Genomic DNA, 20,337 nt, shown 5'->3' on the forward strand with positions numbered 1-20,337 from the left:
CCAAGGTAATTGCCTAGGTGGTGGAAGTGAAGGCAAACTGCATTAAAAAAAATATATTTATAAATAAGAAAATAAATGACAACATACATTTGAAACTGTACTGCAGATGGGTATTATAATAACAGGAAGTTAAAAAAAATTGGCGAAGCTCTGCTTTAATTTGTTCAACAAAAATTATGTTGCATACAATGGTTTGGTTGTTTGGGTTAAATTGTATGCCTAAACTCCGCTTTAATAACCAGTGTTTTAGAGAACAGAAGTATTATTTGCATTTAAGTCATGGTTTAAATATATGGATTTCACCATTTTATTGTAGTTATTTAAACTAAAAAAGAAAGACTAAATTTATGATCTATTAAGAACAACAATAATCATAGTACCTTCTGAAAATGGTTCCCATTCATATAATCTCCCCATAAACGGCTTGTTGTTATAGGATGCACACTGTACTTCTCTGGTGCCTCTGTTGTTCCCTGGACACAGCTGTGAAAACAAATATCCAGACAAGGGTTTATAATTCAGAGTTAATAACTGTCTCCACAAGAGCTAAAGAGATCTGTACCGCATGTCATTTTTATACAGTGATTTTACTACATATACATATCCTTAGATTCACCCACTTGGAGAAGACAAGCCATCTTGTGTTTGTTTGCATGTAAGTTGGACATTGCATGCATACACCACCTGCATTTACTAAACATGTGGCATGTTATCTAAATTGATTTCAGATGAACTATAAACTTTAGAGTTCTTCTCACCTAATGTTTATAGAGATGTCTACCTTTTAATACTACATTATGCATGTTCGAATAACCCCACAGAGAAATGTGCAAATTACTATGGAGGCCGATGAGTGGCGACAGATGTATTATCCGTGACTTTTAGCAAGGGTTCACATACTGTATATATAACATTGTTTATTGGAAACAATATGATATTAAAGTGTAATACAAAACCCATGTTTTTTGTTTTTTTTCAAGAAGACATCCAGACTAACTTTATAACATTGGTCCTATTCTATGAATATGTTGTACACCACTTCTTCTAGCTGGTAAACAGACTGCTGCTCCCACCAGCAATGGCCCGTCCATAAGGAGCGCAGGGGTGCTGCCCGCCAATCTCTATTTGTCCAGCCCCTAATCTCCATGTGGGGCACAGGTTTTTTTTTTTTTTGCAAAGCACGTGGCTAGGCTTCATGGAGGCTCTAATTGACTTCAAAAAGGGTGGGCTTGGGGAACAGAGCACTGCACCCTGAGCCTACTCACTTGTGACAATAGCGAATCAACATTCACTATTGTTTTCCTACTTCTTCTCCCAGCCAATTATAACAGGAAGCGAGTCTTGAGACCTGATTGACCGGGAAGAGAAGCGACTGGATTGGCCGGGAGGAGAAGCGACTGGATTGGCCGGGAGGAGAAGCGACTGGATTGGCCGGGAGGAGAAGCGACCGGATTGGCCAGGAGGAGAAGCGGGGGAAGCCACCTGGGACCTGGATGGGGTAAGTTTGGAGGCCGATGGCCTTGAGACCAGGGAGGGCAAACGGAGCTGGTGGGGGGCTTTTTTTGCTGCCCCCCCAAAAAATGGAGCATCAACCGGCACTGACCCCCACCTTCCTGTTAGTGAGTGCGTTCTTTAGCTAGCCAGCTGCTAAGGAGACACCCATGTGGGCTCCTGGCTTCGCTGAGCTGTGTGCATCCAGAGACACACGCAGTGACCAGCAAGCCACACCCATACTCCTCTCTACACCAAACTGAATGACAACTGCAGCAGCCTGTCACTCCCAAAACCCTTGGCTAGACTTTACAGTGAGGAAGTTTGTAAGTGTGATGGAACCCAGAGGCAACAGCAGTAAAGGACGTAAAACATGTTTTGGGACAGAGGGCTTACAAATGTACTGGGACATTTTTTACCTTAATACTGTGAATGCATTACAGTAAAAATTGCTTAGCATTTTTTTAAGTATCATGCGCCTGAGGAAGTTCATATCTACAACTTTAATGAATAAATAGAACGCCTAAAGCAGTTTCAGCCTCTTTTTTTTTTAAGTCAGCAGCTGCAAGTACTGTAGCTGCTGACTTTTAATACTTGCCTGTCCAGGGAGCCCGCAATGTCAGCCTCCTGGGCCTATTTGTCCACCGGCTCGGGTGCAGGTGCCGCCATTACAACTAAGGGAAACAGACAGTGGAGACTTCAGGCTTCACAACCAGTTTCCTACTGTGCATGCACGAGTCATGCAGAGCTTTCTGAATGGCCACCTCGTCTTCTGGGGTAAATGGAAAGAGTATGGCACAACTGGAAGACATGGCCGTCCACCTAAACTGACAACCCGGGCAAGGAGAGCAATAAACAGAGAAGCAGCCAAGAGGCCCGTGTTAGGTCTGGAGGGCCTGCCGAAATCCACAGCTCAGGTGGGAAAATCTGTCCACAGGACAACTATTAGCTGTGCACTCCGAAAATGGGAAGATGAATGGAGTCAAATACAGGACAATCTTAGAAGAAAATAAGACTTTAAACTGGAGCAGAGATTCATCTCCCAGCAGGGCAACGACCCTAACCAAGCTACAATGGAATGGTTTTAATCAAAAGCATATATTCATGTGTTAGAATGGCCCAGTCAAATTCCAGAGCTAAACTCAATTGAGAATCTGTGGCAAGACTGGAAAATTGCTATTTACAGATGCTCTCCATCCAGTCTGACAGAGCTCGAGCTATTTTGCAAGGAAGAATGGGCACAAATGTCACTCTAGATGTGCAAAGCTGGTAGAGACATACCTAAAAAGACTTGCAGCTGTAATTGCAGCGAAAGGTGGTTCTACAAAGTATTGAATTATGGGGGTTGAATAAAAATGCACGCCACACTTTTCACATATTTATTTGCCAAAAAACGTGAAAACAATTTATCATTTCCTTTAACCTCCTCAGCGGTAATCCCGAGTCTGGCTCGGGTTGGGATTTTCATTACAATAGCGGTAACCCCGAGCCAGACTCGGGCTTGCACCGCTCGATGCAGGGGATGACACAGGTAACGTTACTTACCTTGTCCCCTGGATCCAGCGATGTCCGCCGCGCTGTGTGATCGAGCCGTCCTGCGCTCGATTCACAGTGCCGAATGCCGCCGAGCTCCGTTCCCTGCGACGTTACGACGCACGGGAGCGGAGAACGGCGGCAAATTCAAAAATGTAAAAAGACACAAAACACACACAGCACTGTAATCTTACAGATTACAGTGCTGTAGTAAAAAATACACACCCCCTTTGTCCCTAGTGGTTTGTGCAATGCCCTGCATGCACTTTTATATTATAAATACTGTTTTTTACTGCTTGTAATTGGGAGATTGTCCATAGCAACCAAAACATGTCCCTTTTTCATTTTTTTTTGGATTTGATTACATTATTGAATAATTTTTATTATTCTTTATTATATTATAAACTTTATCATACCCGGGATGTCCGCTAGACTCTGGTTTGAAGAGATTTCAGAGCGTTATTCCTAAGAATTACAGGACTACAAAATAAAAGCCAGATTTCCATGCAAAATAATTGTACCGCTTTCAGCACCTTATTCCACACTGAATCATACCGCCAGGGAGGTTAAACGTCACACTAATGTGCCACTTTGTGTTGGTCCATTACATAAAATCCTTATAAAGTGCATTTCGATTTTTGGTTCTAACGTGACAAAATATAAAAAATTTCAAGGGGCGTAAATACTTTTTCAAGGCACTGTATATATCATGTGAAGGTGGTTGAGCTAGACTCAGCTTTACGGTTAAAATGGAAACTCTTAAAAGAGATGTAACATAGCTGTTTAATTCTGATTTTGTTCCAAGTTTTTAGCAGGTGTTGCTACGCTGTGCCTAGAGATTGCATTGAATACCCCTGCACCCACTAGCTTAGCTTTTCTACAAGTAACTGAAATCCTGCTAAGCATATACATGACCTTTCAAGTGATTGCAGGTGTTGTTACACACCATGGGAGCTACCCAACCTCACCAACCTTTCACTATTCAGCTTTCTATGCTTAAAAGGAAAACGGACAGCCAGCCACTCATATATCATCCTATCCCACCCATATACAGGCCCTGATTTAGCTCCACGAGAAACATTCAGGCATAAAGTCTTAGGGAGAACATTTATTAGCTTTGCCTGATTTTTTTTCAGTCATTCTTTGCCAAATATAAGAGTAGCATGGGGGTGTCTCCTGTGCACAAAGACATAAATACAAGTAACATTACAATCTATTAGACTAAACAAGCCTTATATCATAAACATGATTCACTCTAATTAAATTTTTTTACCGCTGACCGTAGTTCAGAATATTTACTACATTTTAAGACTATGTAAATATTTGAATATCCATAGCTTGGCCACAGTTCTATTTTAAAGAAATCCTGTGGTGGAGAAGCATGAGCATGATGCGCTAGCTGACATCCCACTGACTCCAGGGACGCCTTGAAGTGATATTTGCACTGCTTAACAGCTTTTGCTATTAAAGTCAAAGTTTATTTTTTTATTTTATTTTTTATCAAAAGGGCAAAGGAGATGGCACTTGTATTGAATAAGAAGTGTCCTACGTGCTGCTGGCTGCTGTTTTTGTTGAAATCCAAACTCCTCTTCCCCCCCTATACTCAAGCAGCGGGTTTTAGTGACATCATCGCACATGGACCAGGAAGTGGTCAGGATTACAGGTTTTTATGGTGAATAAGGCAGTATACAAGAGCAAAAAAAGCTTATTATGATGCAGTTGTCCTGTGTGTACTGAGAAACAGGTGCACTGATTAATGTTAGTTTGGTTTTAAGAGCTTTTAATAAATGTGTTTTAAAGCGGTATATACTATGTGTTACTTGTTTTGTTTGCCTTGAGTGGTGCTTGGAAGTGAATAATGCCAGCAAGTTCTGGACCCCAGGAAGGGAACAAAGGTTTATATGACCCATATAATATATGAATCATTATTTTAAGGGGAAAGCACATTTTTACTGGTATTTTCAGTGCAGGAAACCAGTGGAGGATGAAAATTGCTATATTAACAGAAGGACAGGCAGATGAATGAAAGGTCTGCCTCCTCCATTCAAAGAGCACTTTTCATTTAAGGAAGCTATGGTACACCTTGTATGAATAAAGGAGGGGGCCAAAAGGGCTGGCATAGGTGATTCTCTTGACAAGTACCTATGACAAGTCCAGCAGCTGTATTTTTTTTTTTTGAGAAAGGTATTTTTTAATAGCAGTACTTTATGCAATGAACTCATATGGAATTGGCTCAAGAAGCTCAGGTTCCTTTCCAAATATTCGGACAAAGTGAGCTTTACTTGGTTGGGCTGGCTGACGTTTTAGCTCCACCCAGGTGCCGTTCTCCTGGGCTTCCATTTTCTTCCTCTCATTTTCCTTCACACATTGCAGGAAACTGCCTCTGCTCTTTGAGTGGTGGATGTGCTCTACACGGACATTGATTCTCTTGGCAAGAATCTTACCTTTGACTTGTTTGTTCACAATTATTCCAAAAGCATGTTGTGTGACATTGTAGATGCGGCCAGTCTTGCCATGGTAGCACTTGTGTGGCATACCTTTCTGGATTGTGCCTGTACCCTTGATGTCCACAATATCACCCTTCTTGTAGATGCGCATATAGGTTGACAGTGGCACCGAACCATGCTTCCTCACCTTTTGCCTCTTGTGTTTTTTCACTAACAATTGTCCCCTATGGCGGGTCCGGTGAAAAGAGCCCAGCAGCTATATTAACCGCCACAGCACTAGATGATTACAGATGCTTGTATAAAGGTGGCCAGAGGACTTTGGATTTTCACTAAAATCAGTTCAAGGCACACTTTTCATCCAAAATAAGTACCATCCTTTGTGCTGATTTGAAAAAAATAAAATAAACGTAGGCTTTAATTTGTCATGACGCCTGTTGTTTTGACCAGAGGATCTCTTTAGGCATCCATAACTATATGCTAACTTGGTAGAGGACAAAAGGTTTAGCAATTAAACAGTTTGTAAACATCCATCTGCCATCTGATACCTCTCACCAGCATTAGGCCTCATGCACACTGGACTGCTCCTAGGAGCGTCTGGCATTTTCCTTTTCCTGCCTCTAAATGCCCCTGCATGTTACTTCCATGCATAATAAGCCCTTGTACACACGGTCGGAGATTCCGACAACCAAATCCGGATTTTGTCCGAAACTGTTGTATACACACGGACGGACGAAGTTGTCTGAAAATTCAACGTGATGCCGTTATTTCATTACGACGGGACTATGTTCAGGCTAGTAGCCAATAGCTTTGATTTAGGAATTTGATCTGAGCATGCGTGACACTTTGTCCGATCGGAATTCTCTACACATGATCGGAGTATGTCCGACTTGAGCATTTTTTCGGAAAATATTTCCAGCAAGTTGGAAAATTTGGTCCGACGGATATTCCGACGGAAATAGTCCGATGCATACCACACACAGTCGGAATATCCGACAAAACGCTCCGATCTGACACATTCCGTCGGAATCTCCGATCATGTGTACAAGGGCATAGGCTTTCAGAGGAGTTTAAAGGCAGAGAAAAAGCCTAATAGTCGTGATTAGTGCCTGAGCGTCAATCCAATTATTCTGGCCTATGAAACGAATGAACACCCAAGTGCTTGATGCCTGTAAACATGCTTAAACACGTTACACATTTTTACAAACATCAGGCAACACTGCTACCGGGAGGAAAGGCTTCTAGGAGAGTTGGCAAAACATCCTGTGTGCATGAGGCCTTACAGTCTGACACCTTTAGCAAAGTTCCTATCCTTATGCAGTAAAGTGGACAAAAAAGTGCTCTAAAAGAGTGTCCCCCTTTTTATTGAATCTGAAATCAGTTTTCTCAAAAGTGGTGGCAGGTAAACCCAAGCAATCCCAATTACAAGCTGTCAATGCATGTACACAGAAGCCCTTTCTATTGATGGAAGTTGGATATACAGTAAATAAACTTGGGAAAAGATCAGAAATGATTGCCATTATTAAATGACTAAACTTGACCTTTTGTGATTTGCATAATTTTTTGTTCAGTAAATTTGACATTTTACTGCCAAAACACTTACATAGTTCCAGTGTGTTTCAGTATTTGTATGCTAAAATGTAAAGTGTTCCTTCCATGTACTGTAGTAGCCATGGCATTCACCCCTTCTCTTTTTGGAGAATAGCACATTTGTTACTGATGTACATAAACCACACATCTACATTATGTAAACTAGCAAACTACATGTCATTCATAGCTATCATTGATATGATAAGTTAAATTGTTATATACATATCATGGGTGTGGGGGGAGGGTATCACCATTATATTTAACCACTACAAGTGTTTGGGATATGTTACAATTATTGCATCATCTGCTAGTAAATGAACCAGGGAACCACCTGGATCCTAAAACAGCTAAACTGTGTATTTTACTATTATGGCAACCAAGGTGAGGCTGCACAGAAACTGTAAAACATTATGTAGAATCTATTTATCTTAGCACTGACTGTCATATGAAAGCTAACTGTATATTCTGATCTATATATGTAGCTGTAAAATCTGTAACAATGAGCCTCATGTATGGAAGTGTCTGTAAACTGTCTGAAAGGAAAATGTCTGAAAGCAAAAAATCTTGCTAAGCCCAATGGGAAAAGATCAGGCTCTTCCCTTCATTGTCACACCCACATTAAAACAATGACTACATCTATGTAGTTGCTATGACCAACTTTTTTTTTTTTTTTTAATAAAACAGGACCAGTTCAGTCTTTTTTATACATTTCCATCTTGCTGTTTATTTAAAGCTAAACTATGAGCAGATATAAAAGACACAAATTAAAGTGGTCAAAATGTAAAATTATATATTAATTTCCACATTTTATTTAAACTGCAGTTGTGCTCAAATGTAAGCACACCCTGGTAGATATCATGAAATGTTGGCATTAGTATTGAAAATATGACAGATCATGCCTAAAAAAACTTTTATTTAAGGATAGTGGTCATATGAAGCTATTTATTATCACATAGTTGTTTGGCTCATTTTTAAATCCTAATGATAACAGAAATCACCCTGATCAAAAGTATACATACCCTGGAATGTTTGGCCTTGGTGCAGGCACAAATGGTGACACACACAGATTAAAATGGCAATTAACAATTAATTTCCTACATCTGTGGCTTTTGAAATTGCAATTCTTGTCTGTGTATCAGCTGTCAATGAGTTTGTAGCTCTCACATGAGTGCACTGAGCAGGCCGGAAACTGAGCCATGAAGAGCAGAAAATAACTATCAAAAGACATGCGTAACAGGTAATTGAAATTTATAATGATAGAAATAAAAAGATATCTAAATATATCTAAGCCCTAAATTTGCCAGAAAATACTGTTAATCCCTTAATTAAGAAGTGGAAAATTTGTACCAAGCCAAGGTCAGGTAGACCAAGAAAGATTGCAGCCACAACTGCCAGAGGAATTATACAAAGAAAAACTCAGACGTAACCTTGGGGGGAAATAAAAATGGTGTGGTTGTTTTTAGGCAACACACTATACGATGGATACTTGAACAAAAATTATCTGCATGGTCTAGTTGCCAGAAATAAGCCTTTACTGCGCCACAAAAAAGCCTGGTTACAATATGCCCAACAACACCTTGACATGCCTCACCAAGCTTTTTGTGGCTCAACTGTATTTCTAACTTGGAAAAGAACCCGCTCTAGGTGTCCGGGTCACAGAAAATCTTCTCCTCAAATAATGGGGCTGGCTCAGTATGCAATGTAGCATATAGAAAAGAATTCAATCCGGATGGCCGCACTCCAACAACAATTTCTTTATTGGTTAAAAACCATACAGGAAAAGATGAAATCAACAGCTGACATGTTTCACACTGTAACTACTGGTGCTTACGCATAGCTGACTCTTTAGGCAATATAGACAGGAATTTATATGCACATGCCAATACATTTTTTGCAGAGTAAACGAGGTGGGTTTAATTGAATAATTGAACAGCCGGAGAATTAGTGGATAGTCACTACACATGGAAGCTCGGCTCTGATTAGATCAATATCAGATCTGCCGAGGCCCGTGTCTCACATGTTGTTGCCACTTTGATGCGACTTTAAATGATAAAGCCCAAATTGCTACTACAATATGTATACATTTCATGGTTTGTACAATTGCTGATGACAAATATATACATCTAAAAACATAGAAAGCAAAAACAGCAAAAAAGGCAAACAAAAAGGTGAAAACATATACTATGTATAAACATATGTATACAGTTTCATTATTTCTGGAGGAAAAACATGTTTGTAGTAACACCTGCAAAAATTGCCATTAATGCCAAAAAATTCAATATACAGTCATGGCCGAAATTGTTGTCACCCCAGAAAAAAAGCAAATTGGACATAACGTCACACAAAATTCCAAAAATGGGCTGGTCAAAATTCTTGGCACCCTTTCAAAATTGTGGATAAATAAGATTGTTTCAAGCATGTGATAATCCTTTAAACTCACCTGGGGCAAGTAACAGGTGTGGGCAATATAACGATCACACCTGAAAGCAGATAAAAAGGAGAGAAGTTCACTTAGTCTTTGCATTGTGTGTCTGTGTGTGCCACACTAAGCTTGGACAACAGAAAGAGAAGAGAACTGTCTGAGGACTTGAGAACCAAAATTGTGGAAAAAATATAAAAAATCTCAAGGTTACAAGTCCATCTCCAGAGATCTAGATTTTCCTTTGTCCACACTGCACAACTTTATCAAGAAGTTTGCAACCCATGGCACTGTAGCTAATCTCTCTGGGTGTGGACGGAAGAGAAAAATGTATTAAAGGTTGCAAGTCATAGTCCGGATAGTGGAAAAGCAGCCCCAAACAAGTTCTAAAAGAAATTCAAGCTGTCCTGCAGGCTCAGGGAGCATGAGTGTCAACACAAACTATCCGTCGACATTTAAATAAAATTAAACGATATGAGACCCAGGAGGACCCCACTGCTGACACAGACTACAGTTTGCCCAAATGTACTTGAGTAAGCCAAAATCCTTCTGGGAAAAAGTCTTGTGGACAGATGAGACCAAGATAGAGCTTTTTGGTAAAGCACATCCTTCTACTGTTCACCGAAAATGGAATGAGGCCTACAAAGAAAAGAACACAGTACCCACAGTGAAATATGGTGGAGGTTCAATGATGTTTTGGGGTTGTTTTGCTGCCTCTGGCACTGGGTGCCTTGAATGAAATCTGAGGTTTACCAAAGGATTTTGGGTCGCACTGTAGAGCCCAGTGTCAGAAAGCTGGGTTTACGTCCAAGATCTTGGATGTTCCAGCAGGACAATGACCACAAACATACGTCAAAAAACACCCAGAAATGAATGGCAACAAAGCGCTGGAGAGTTCTAAGGTGACCAGCAATAGGTCCAGATCTAAAGCTCATTGAACACCTGTGGAGAGATGTTAAAATTGCTGTTGGGAAAAGATGCCCTTCCAAAAAGAGAGACCTGGAGCAGTTTGCAAAGGAATTTTCCGGGTGAGAGGTATAAGAAGCTTATTGATGGTTATAGGAAGCGACTGATTTAAGTTATTTTTTCCAAAGGGTGTGCAACCAAATATTAAGTTAAGGGTGGCAAAAATTTTGACCAGCCCATTTTTGCAGTGTTATGTGACATTATGTCCAATTTGCTTTTTTTCCTCCCTTTTTTGTTTTGTTCCAATACACACAAAGACAATAAACATGTGTATAGCAAAACATGTGTTACTGAAATACATTTCTGTGAGAAATACTTGATTTTCTGGAAACATTTTGAGGGTGCCAACAATTTCGGCCATGCCTATATATATATATATATATATATATATATATATATATATATATATATATATATATATATACACACACACACACACACACACACATATACACACTCTTGAAACCAATCATGCAACCTACGTGTCATTTGACCTACATACTGTATGTGGCATGACTTACATGTAATGTTGTATACCAAGTATTTAGTGTCACAGTTTATGAAAGAGGCCATTGCTTGTATGGTATCTCCCTTTGAAATATGTTTACAGCGCAGACACCTGTTTGATCCACAGCAGAAGGTGCCTTTAAATTGCAGCCAATGCTGTTGTGGGTGCTTACTTGTATGTAAGCTGGGTGACAGGGTTCTACTCAAAGTGGGGGCTCTGCGTGTTATGGTTTTTACGCCTTTAGACAAAAGTTCAGGGTAAATGGGGTCATTGGATAAAGTTGGTAAATATTTCAAAACGATATTTTTTATCTTGTTGTACTGATTACTATAGGGTAGGGTACTATATGTAGAGAAAACATGGTTTTAGAGAGTGTAATTCCTTTTTCTATTGCTTCTTTTATCTTTCAATAGATGTTCTCATGGGGTGTTTGCAGCAATGTTCATAGCTCTATGCAAGATAGTACTAGGATAACCCCGTCTTTGAAACGTCTCAACATAGCCTCTGCTTCATGTCTGTAATCTGTGTCCTCACTGCAAATTCTTTTCAATCTCAAAAATTGTCCTACAGGAATTTCTCTCAGGGTATGTTTCGGGTGACTTGAGTCTGCATGTAAAAGCGTGTTACCTGTTGCAGGTTTCCTAAAAAAATCTTGTTTTCACCTTACCATCTCTACCTTCTAAATGGACATCCAAATAGTTAATGGACGTTGAGCTGCTGTCGCCAGTGAATCTTAGATTTAAATCATTGACATTTGGGTATGACAACCAATTATCCAAGCTACCAGTGCTATCTGAGGCTTTGAATAGCAGGTTATCTATATAGCAACAGTAGAAGGAGGTATCAGTGCGACGGGGCTATTACATGAAGAAATGCGGGACCTCTCCCACCATCCCATGTAGAGATTGGCAAGGGAGGGTGAAAATTTGGCTCCCATCAAGGCCCTGCATTTCTGCAGGTAATAGTCGCCATCAAACATGAAGTAATTGTGTGTAAGTATTCTAAACACTGTAAAATGAACTCCTGATAGGGCAAGGAATAGCCACTGTATTTAGACAAAAAGAATGACCCTGCTCTCAGTCCCAAGGAATGAGGGATGCATGAATAGGGACATGTAACATCGCATGTCACCCATCTACATCCATCATTCCATTTGAAGTCCCTGAGTTTAATTAGATGTTTTGTGTCCCTCAAATAACCCGGCAGTGTAATCACTAAAGGCTTTAACTGGTGGTCAATCCATTGGCCTAAATGTTAATTAAGTGAGCCTATACCAGCTACAATTGGTCTGCCTGTTAGGGGACTACATCTTTTATGAACTTTAGGTAGAAAGTGGAAGATGGGTCTGATGGGATGTTCTGGGATGAACATGTCTCAATCCTTTTTTGAAAAAATGCAGACTGTGATCCCTCTATCTAATAGAAATGAGAGTTCCTTGGTAAATGATTTAGAGGTGACCCCACAACGACGGGTTTATATGGCGAGGTCAGACAACTGATGACTGGACGCAATCCTATAAGCCTCGCTGTCCATAATGACTATTGGAATTTTAATATTATTTTCTCATCTACTGAGAAATGAGATTATGAGATTATCCTGCATACCCTGTGCTGCAGATTTTTGGGCAGGTGAGTCAGATCCATCTCGATCAATCTCTGAAATAAACCCATATTCTTGCCATGTGAACCCACTGGATAGAAATCAGATTTCAATTTAAACGGTATACATAAAGATTTAGGTTCAATGTGGCAAGGATCAGATTCAGTGGCTAATATATTTCTAATGCCACATACACACGATCTGAATTTTGGTCAGATAAAGCTCTGATGGTTTTACCGACGGAATTCCAACGGTATTTCGCTCAAGCTGTCTTGCATACACACAGTCACACCAAATTCCGACCGCCAAGAACACGGTGACGTACAACACATACTACAGGGATGGAAACAGGAAGTTCAATACCCAGTAGCCAATAGCTTCCATCTCGTAGTTGAATATGAGCATGCGTGAGTTTTTACGTGTCGGAACTGCATACACACAATTGGAATTTCCGGGAAAATAAAGTTTTTCCGTCTGAAAAATTGAGAACATGCTCTCAAATTTTTGCTGGCGGGAATTTGGCCAGCTAAATTTCGATGGAGCATACACACGGTCACATTTTCCAATGAAAAGCTTTCATAGGTCTTTTGCTGGCTGAAATTCCAATCGTGTGTACGCGGCATTACTTACTCCTATTAAATCTGACCAATCTTGGAGTTTATAAACTTACTTTGTAAAGATTCCCCACACATTTACTAGAAATTGAAAATAAAAAGCAGAGCAGAAGCCACAAAGCATTCAGGGAAACCATGAAGTTGTGAAAAGTGATGATCAGCAGACAAAACATGAAAGGAGATTATTCAAGTAAGTTTATGTTGGATTGTCAGAAAAAAAACAATTGTTTGTATTGTTATTACATATGTAGCTGATGTCATAAAAGTGAAAGTGAGACCATATAACTTTTAATGAAGCTCTGTAATCAATAATACATCTGTAAATGTATTTTTAAATGCAACCAGTGTAAGTACGTTATTTTGACATCGTGTCAACTTCTTGAAGTCTCCGTATTTAGAATTGGGCAGGAACAAACACAACCTTCTTTGCTATAGTTTTAGGTTGGTCTGGGTCAAATAGTCAAATTGCGGAGCCATATAAAAAAAAAAAACATAATTTTGGTTACTTGATTGTTTGCTCTTGACAACAGAATTCTACAAATCGAGAGATTTCAGAAGATCTCAGAAGAAGATATGCTAAGGGAGACAGGGCTGAAAAACAACTGAAAATCAGCACAACTGTATAGGAGAAGGCATCCTACAAAGATGCGTGCAAAGGCAAGCTGAAGAAGTTTCAAAGCAGAAACAAATAATCTTGGGGGGAACCTAAGAATTTGCATGTGTATGTGCTCATGAAACTACAAAAGTAATTCACTAAACAACATCGGTGTTTGTGAGCAGTTACAAAAGGGGAAATCATTGTTTTCCACCAAAAAATGTTTTCCTGTCTATCCCATTCTAGAGTCCAACTGGATATCTGACTGCACACAACATTGTTTTGAGAACTCAAAATACAGCGTACAATACATAATTTCATGCCATATAAATAATTGTGTCTGCCTGTTGTGCTGATAGAAGGAACGGTTAAAACTGCTGTGTTTTTTTTTTTTTTTTTTTTTTTTTAGCCATTGGTGTTTCGTTTTCGGAGATTTTCCCACACTCCGTCTTGTAGACTCAAAAAGACTTGAAAGCATATCTTTCCAATGTATGTGAAATGCCCTCTATAATTTTTATAACAACAACTGTCCTCATTTCCAAAATTTCCACTTTATTTCTATGGTTATGGTGGAAGCACAAAAATATGCATTTACCCTCACTTTCATTCCCAATGACAGTGGTGATTAACACAACTGGATTTATCTCCCTAAGGCTGCTTTCACACTGGGGCGGGAGCAGCGTCGGCGGTAAAGTGCCGCTATTTTTAGCGGTGCTTTACCGTTGTTTTAGCGGCGGTCTGCGGGTGCTAGCGGGGTGGTTTTAACCCCCGCTAGCGGCCGAAAAAGGGTTAAACCCGCCCGCAAAGCGCGCTTTGCCGGCAGTATTGCCGCGGTGTCCCATTGATTTCAATGGGTAGGAGCGGTTTAGGAGCGGTGAATACACCGCTCCTTCACCGCTGCAAAGATGCGGCTAACAGGACTTTTTTCACTGTCCTGCCAGCGCACCGCCCCAGTGTGAAAGCCCTCCGGCTTTCACACTGGAGTTAAAGGGGCCGGTTTTTTTCAGGCGCTACACAGGCGCTATTTTTAGCGCTGTAACACCTGAATACTGCCCCAGTGTGAAAGCAGCCTAACAGAGACACAAAGGGCAATAGAAACCAGAGGTTCTATCCCCTCACCACTCTACCCAAATCTAAACAAAAATGTTTTTCCTTTAGCTATAATTTTATCAATTCTAGCTGTATTAGGAACTGTAACATCACTTCAGGATATCTACAGTATGATCTAAAACTTAAAAGAAATAGGGTCATGCAGCAAGATAATAATACACAACACAGGTGTAAATCAACAACAGAGTGGCTACAACACAAAAAATGCAATATTTAAGAAAGCAAACTTTAAAATGCTGTGGGGCAATCTAAAGCAAATTATCCAAACAAGGCATTCCAAAGTTATACATCTAAGTCAACTGTGTATCTATCAATAAGCCAGGTATCAGCACCTATTTGGTAAAGATTCTACATCAAAGGGCATTCACGTAGTTACTAAATATAAAGGTCCCTGTACCTTTTCCGTTAATGTCCTTGATTGTTTAAGCCAATGTTTAATACAAATATGGCAGTGTAAAAATGTTGTGTGTTAGGGAAGCCCATATTTATTATCATGACTTTGATAAAGATCAGATAACATTTTACGAAGCCATTCAAGTAGAAATTATAAAAAGTTTACAGAACTTTTATCACAACCATGAAAAAATCATATGTTCATACAGATTGTTAGACCTGATTTTTACCACTAACATAAAATAAACGGGTCCATAAAAGACTTTAGGGTAATAAAGAATTATTCATAGGACACTGGCTAAGTCCTTCAATCGCATTGAGCTGCAGTGAGATAACTGGGATTCCATCCAAACTGGACATCCAGCTGACTTTACCTTTGATGTGGAGAAAGTATTAGCAATATAAAACACATATGTCTTGTGGATCACATTAGAGTGAAGACTCCCCTACATGTGTTTTCCATGAAGGCATCATATACAACGTTACGAAACAATGTAAAAATTTTAACAAATTATTTTTTTCTCTTAAACCGTACTCTGCAAATGTCATTACATTGTACAGGTTTACTTAATCTCTGCAGAAATTTGAGGACTGAATCTTATTGTAGGCTCAGCGACATTTCAATAGTACTGGTATATAGTTTATTCCATCTGCAATTAAGTTCCACGTTTTGGAACAGAAACAATACATGCTTCAATAATGACATTTTTTTCAGGTGCTATAAATCTGCTCAAAAGGAGAGACGAAATGCAGATGAAACTATAGCTGGCAGTGGCACCAATTGTTTAATTTACTAACGAAACAAACTGATCATTGTCTGAGTGAAGCCTACCATGTGACTGTTGCTTTTAGGTAGTTTGGGGAAACAGATCATCCTTCTGATGTGTTGCACATAAAAATCAAGGCTGGCAATTATACGGTCTGGTTCCTGGCCCATGAATGAGTCTGGCATTTTAAGAGTCACAGAATCATTTCAGCATTCTCAACTAAGATGAGCTGAATTGCTCTATTGCTCAATACAATACTTAAAACTGAAACAATTAACATAATTGAGGAAATTGGTATCATCTAAGTTGTGCAAGTCAAATTTATTACTCAAAGTGTATGTGGAGCCAAGAACTTTTTTTCTAGTTTTGGATAGAGTAGAGAAGGATTACAACTCCTGTTGGGATATTATTGCTGTCCGGAGCACTGTTGGAGAGCACTTCCTTTACTGTGGCAACAGCTTCACTAGATAGGAAGTAAGGGAAAATCTGAACAGGGTTCCAACCTATATTGAAAAAAAATATTTGTAATTCCGTCTGTGTTGCTGTTAACCACTGCAATACCAGGCACTTTTACCCCCTTCTTGCCCAGGCTAATTTTTGATTTGAAAAATAAAAAAAAGGCACCTCTAAGTGCAGAAGTAAAATGTGATATGTCCCAAAAGGGTTAAAAACACGTACAAAACGGTGGATGGGTAGAAGCATCATGTTAGTAATATGGCAGGTGGTCCAGGGGTCTGGTAGTCCCAATGAGTCTCACGGATATCCTATGGTAGCATATTCTGAAGTGGCCGGCAGATGGAAGCCACGACTCTCCCGGATACTGAGAAGACAGCAGGGTGTCTGAGAAATCATTGAAGCCGGATCCAGGAAGTGACGCCAGCAAGAAGGGACAGCAAACTGGTGATATCATTAACATGCAATGCGTTTTGGAACAGCTAATTGGTTCCTTCTTCAAGCATTGACTGTTACACTTTTATCTAATTTTCAGCTTTTAGTGCCGTCACACCTTGAATGGCAATTGCACGGTCATGCAAAACTGTACCCATAAAAAAAGAGATTTTTGTTTTGGTGGTATTTAATCACCACTGGGTTTTTTATTTTTTGCTAAATAAACAAAAAAGATAGAAAATCTTGAAAAAAACATGTTTTAATTTTGCAAATAATATTTTTTTCTTAAAGTTAGTTCAAAATGTATTCTGCTACATTCCCTTGGTGAAAATGACCCAAATCAGTGTTTATTATTCAGTCTGAAGGAAAGTTATAGAGACCACAATCTATGGTATGTATATCTGAAAATTGATCAATCCCGATTTACTGATGACCCATCTCATTTCTTGAATACCCCCAAATTACCCCTTTTTGGAAAGTAGACAGTCCAAGGTATACTGGTGACAGTATGTAAAAAAAATTAAATAATAATGATTTAAAAAAAAAAAAAAAACACTGATGCCAGAGCAATACAGTGTTACCATAGTAACACTGTACTATTCTAGGAAAGTAATCTGGATTTTCTTTTTTTTTCTTACACATTATAATAGCTTATAACAGTGAATTTCATTGATATTAGCAACCATTTTTACTGAATGAAACTGATTAATTTAGTGTCTTTTGTTGTGATTCACTGTGATTTGCAAAACTAATCACATGATACAGATGGGTTGTGATTGGTCCTATCTATACCATGTGATCACTGTAAGCAATCACAGCTAGCAACACAATTGTATACAGATGAATACCATCCATTGTTTACAATTATCATGTGATTTGCTGTAATTGGTCACTGCGATCACATGGTACTGGCAGCAGAACGGCATAGTGATCAGTCATCGCCTGTATCTGCATTCTGGGAGGACACCATATGATGTCCACTCAGAACGACAAAAGTCCCGCCCAGCCATCATGTTGCTATAGGCAAAGCGGGAAGGTGTTAAAGAGTCATGCTCACTTCCTGTCTGGTAAAACATTGCCAGCAAGACAGAAAAATAGAATAAATCTCTCTAATGAAGCCTTGGATAGAAGCATAAACCCAACAAAATGTTGTAAGCCTTCCCCATTCAATTCAAAACTAAGAAAAAAAGGTTTGGCTGGAGATAAACCACAAAGTAATGTCTAAAGCAAAATGTTCTCTTTAGCTTTTAGCTATTAGGGAAAATTTGTTTATTTGTCCCAGTGAATTCTGAAAGTGAAAATGAATATGAAGGAAAATCCAAAATTTCATGGGGAAGAAGTCACGTGGTCTGACCTAACGCGTAGGGAGTGGACGTAGGACATACCAGAAGTAAAGTAGGACTGGCGGAAGACGCCATGCCACCATTTTTTTACTTCTCTTGCTGTGTTTTTTTCTCTTAAAATGTGAAAGTCCGATTTGCTTTTACATTAATAAATTGATTATTTTACTCTTAAAATACTACACCATTGGAGCCTCCTTTCTCTCTCTCCCCCCCCCCCCCCCTCTTTTTTTGAGCCATTCACTACGGATAATATCTTCTGGGTTATCACTATAAGTACATGTGCTACTAATGGCCCTCTAGTGGCCGGATATAGAAACCATCATCTCTAATCTGGCACAGTAAAGGATCCCTCTGGTGGCTGAATATGAGGAGTGAAGTGGGATACCCCCTGTTTTTGTGATGAGCCTGGTTTTCTCTTTTGTAAGGTGAGAGTTCTGAGAGCCCTTACTTTTGGGATTTTATACCACCATCTGTTCATCATTTTATTCTTCATTGTTGGTGTTTATGATTATATGGACTTTTTATTTACACGTATATTGATCTATTTACACTTTTTTTGCACTTAGCAGTTTCAGGACTATTTATTTCTGGCATATTTTGCGCAGGACTTTTTCACGTTTAATGCTTCTAAAGTAATTTTATTTTTTGACTAGACCCTTGTCTGGCGTTCTCTTCCTGTGTGTGGGCCTCCCTTGTCCTCCGGCACGGGCCATCCACCTTTGGGTCGCTTATTTGGCTACATCTTTGGTAAGATGATTAATCACTAGAGGGTCTCCACAGCAGACAAAGTATACCTATATTTTATATTCAATGTCCAAAATTTACTGTCTGACTTGATATGTATTTTGATTAATTAATGTAGGTTTCTTTTCTTTTGAATTATAGTCATAAACTCATAATCGCTCTCAATACACAGATGGTATTTTTGTCATAAATGTCACAATTCTGTGACTTTAGAGCCACGCTGATTGATTATCCTTATCGTTTTTTAATATATTATTTATTTTAGGAAATATTTTTTGTAATAAAATTAATCTTATTTAAGTTATTCTCAATTCTTGTACAATACCAAAGTCCATTCTAGCCTCCTTCCTATACATTTCTTCTCAAAACTACTCACATATTCCTGGTGCAATACATTGCACCAGCTATAATCACCATGCAATGTGTATAAAACTCCAGTAGACAACAATATCCAGTACATAGTGTGATGTTTTACCACGCTATCATCATCTCTCTCCTCTCACATGTCCGTACAAACCTGGGACATCAGCAAGCCCTTCCCCTATGCATTACACCACAGAGTCACATGGCTTCCTCAGGGGGATGTGATCACAAGTTTATTAAATAAAAAAGTAATTTTTTCAATGTCGCTGTCATTACTTTTAGTGTTTGATGATGAATTTCCCCACTAATCACTATCGCTCAATTCTGCAAGTCATTCTAATTTATTATCACTGTTTTCTAGCTGGTCGAAAAGCACTTTTGATGTAAACAGACATTTTTTGGTTGCTATGGACAATCTCTAGTTTCCTGTCAGAAAGAATAGTATTTATAATATAAAACTGCATGTAGGATACTGGACAAACCACTAGGGACAAAGGGGATGTGTAATTATTTGATACAGTGTATTATTTGTGTTACAGTGTATTATTTGATACAGTGTATAATCTGTATCTATACTGTGTTTTTTACTTTTTGAATTTGGCGCCAAACTCCATCCCCGTGCATCGCAACGCTCGCAGGGAACGGAGCCCGGCACTGTGACAGATCGAGCGAGACATGGCGGCTCACAGATCACAGCGGAGAGACATCACAGGATCCAGGGGACAAGGTAAGTAACCTCTACATGGATCCTGCGATGTGATCCCAAGTCTGGCTCTGGGTTACTGCTTTTGGTACTGAAATCTCACCCCGAGGCAAACTCGGGAATACGGCCAGGGAAGCTACTATTGTCACATATTATTTACAGTGTGGAGCGCAGCACCGTTTTTTGGATATACGTTTTTGCACATATTATTGAGAGTATGTTAAGGCCTGTGTGATTCACTATTGATCACCACATAGCAACTCACGA

The 20,337-nt window shown here is 39.3% G+C and overlaps 1 protein-coding gene across 2 annotated transcripts in view; it reads right to left on the reverse strand.

Annotated features, from left to right (window-relative positions):
• THSD4 (thrombospondin type 1 domain containing 4) overlaps positions 1-20,337 on the reverse strand; it is a 975,100-nt gene that overhangs the window by 638,443 nt on the left and 316,320 nt on the right. For both annotated transcript variants that reach the window (XM_077470293.1, XM_077470292.1), the window contains exon 6: positions 381-483. In XM_077470293.1, coding sequence (XP_077326419.1) covers positions 381-483 — 103 coding nt within the window. The remainder of the gene's footprint in view (positions 1-380; positions 484-20,337) is intronic.

Source organism: Lithobates pipiens, unplaced genomic scaffold, assembly GCF_037356315.1.
Source record: "Lithobates pipiens isolate NorthernLeopardFrog02 unplaced genomic scaffold, aLitPip1_a1.2 Scaffold_8, whole genome shotgun sequence".
Classification (NCBI taxonomy): Eukaryota; Metazoa; Chordata; class Amphibia; order Anura; family Ranidae; genus Lithobates; species Lithobates pipiens.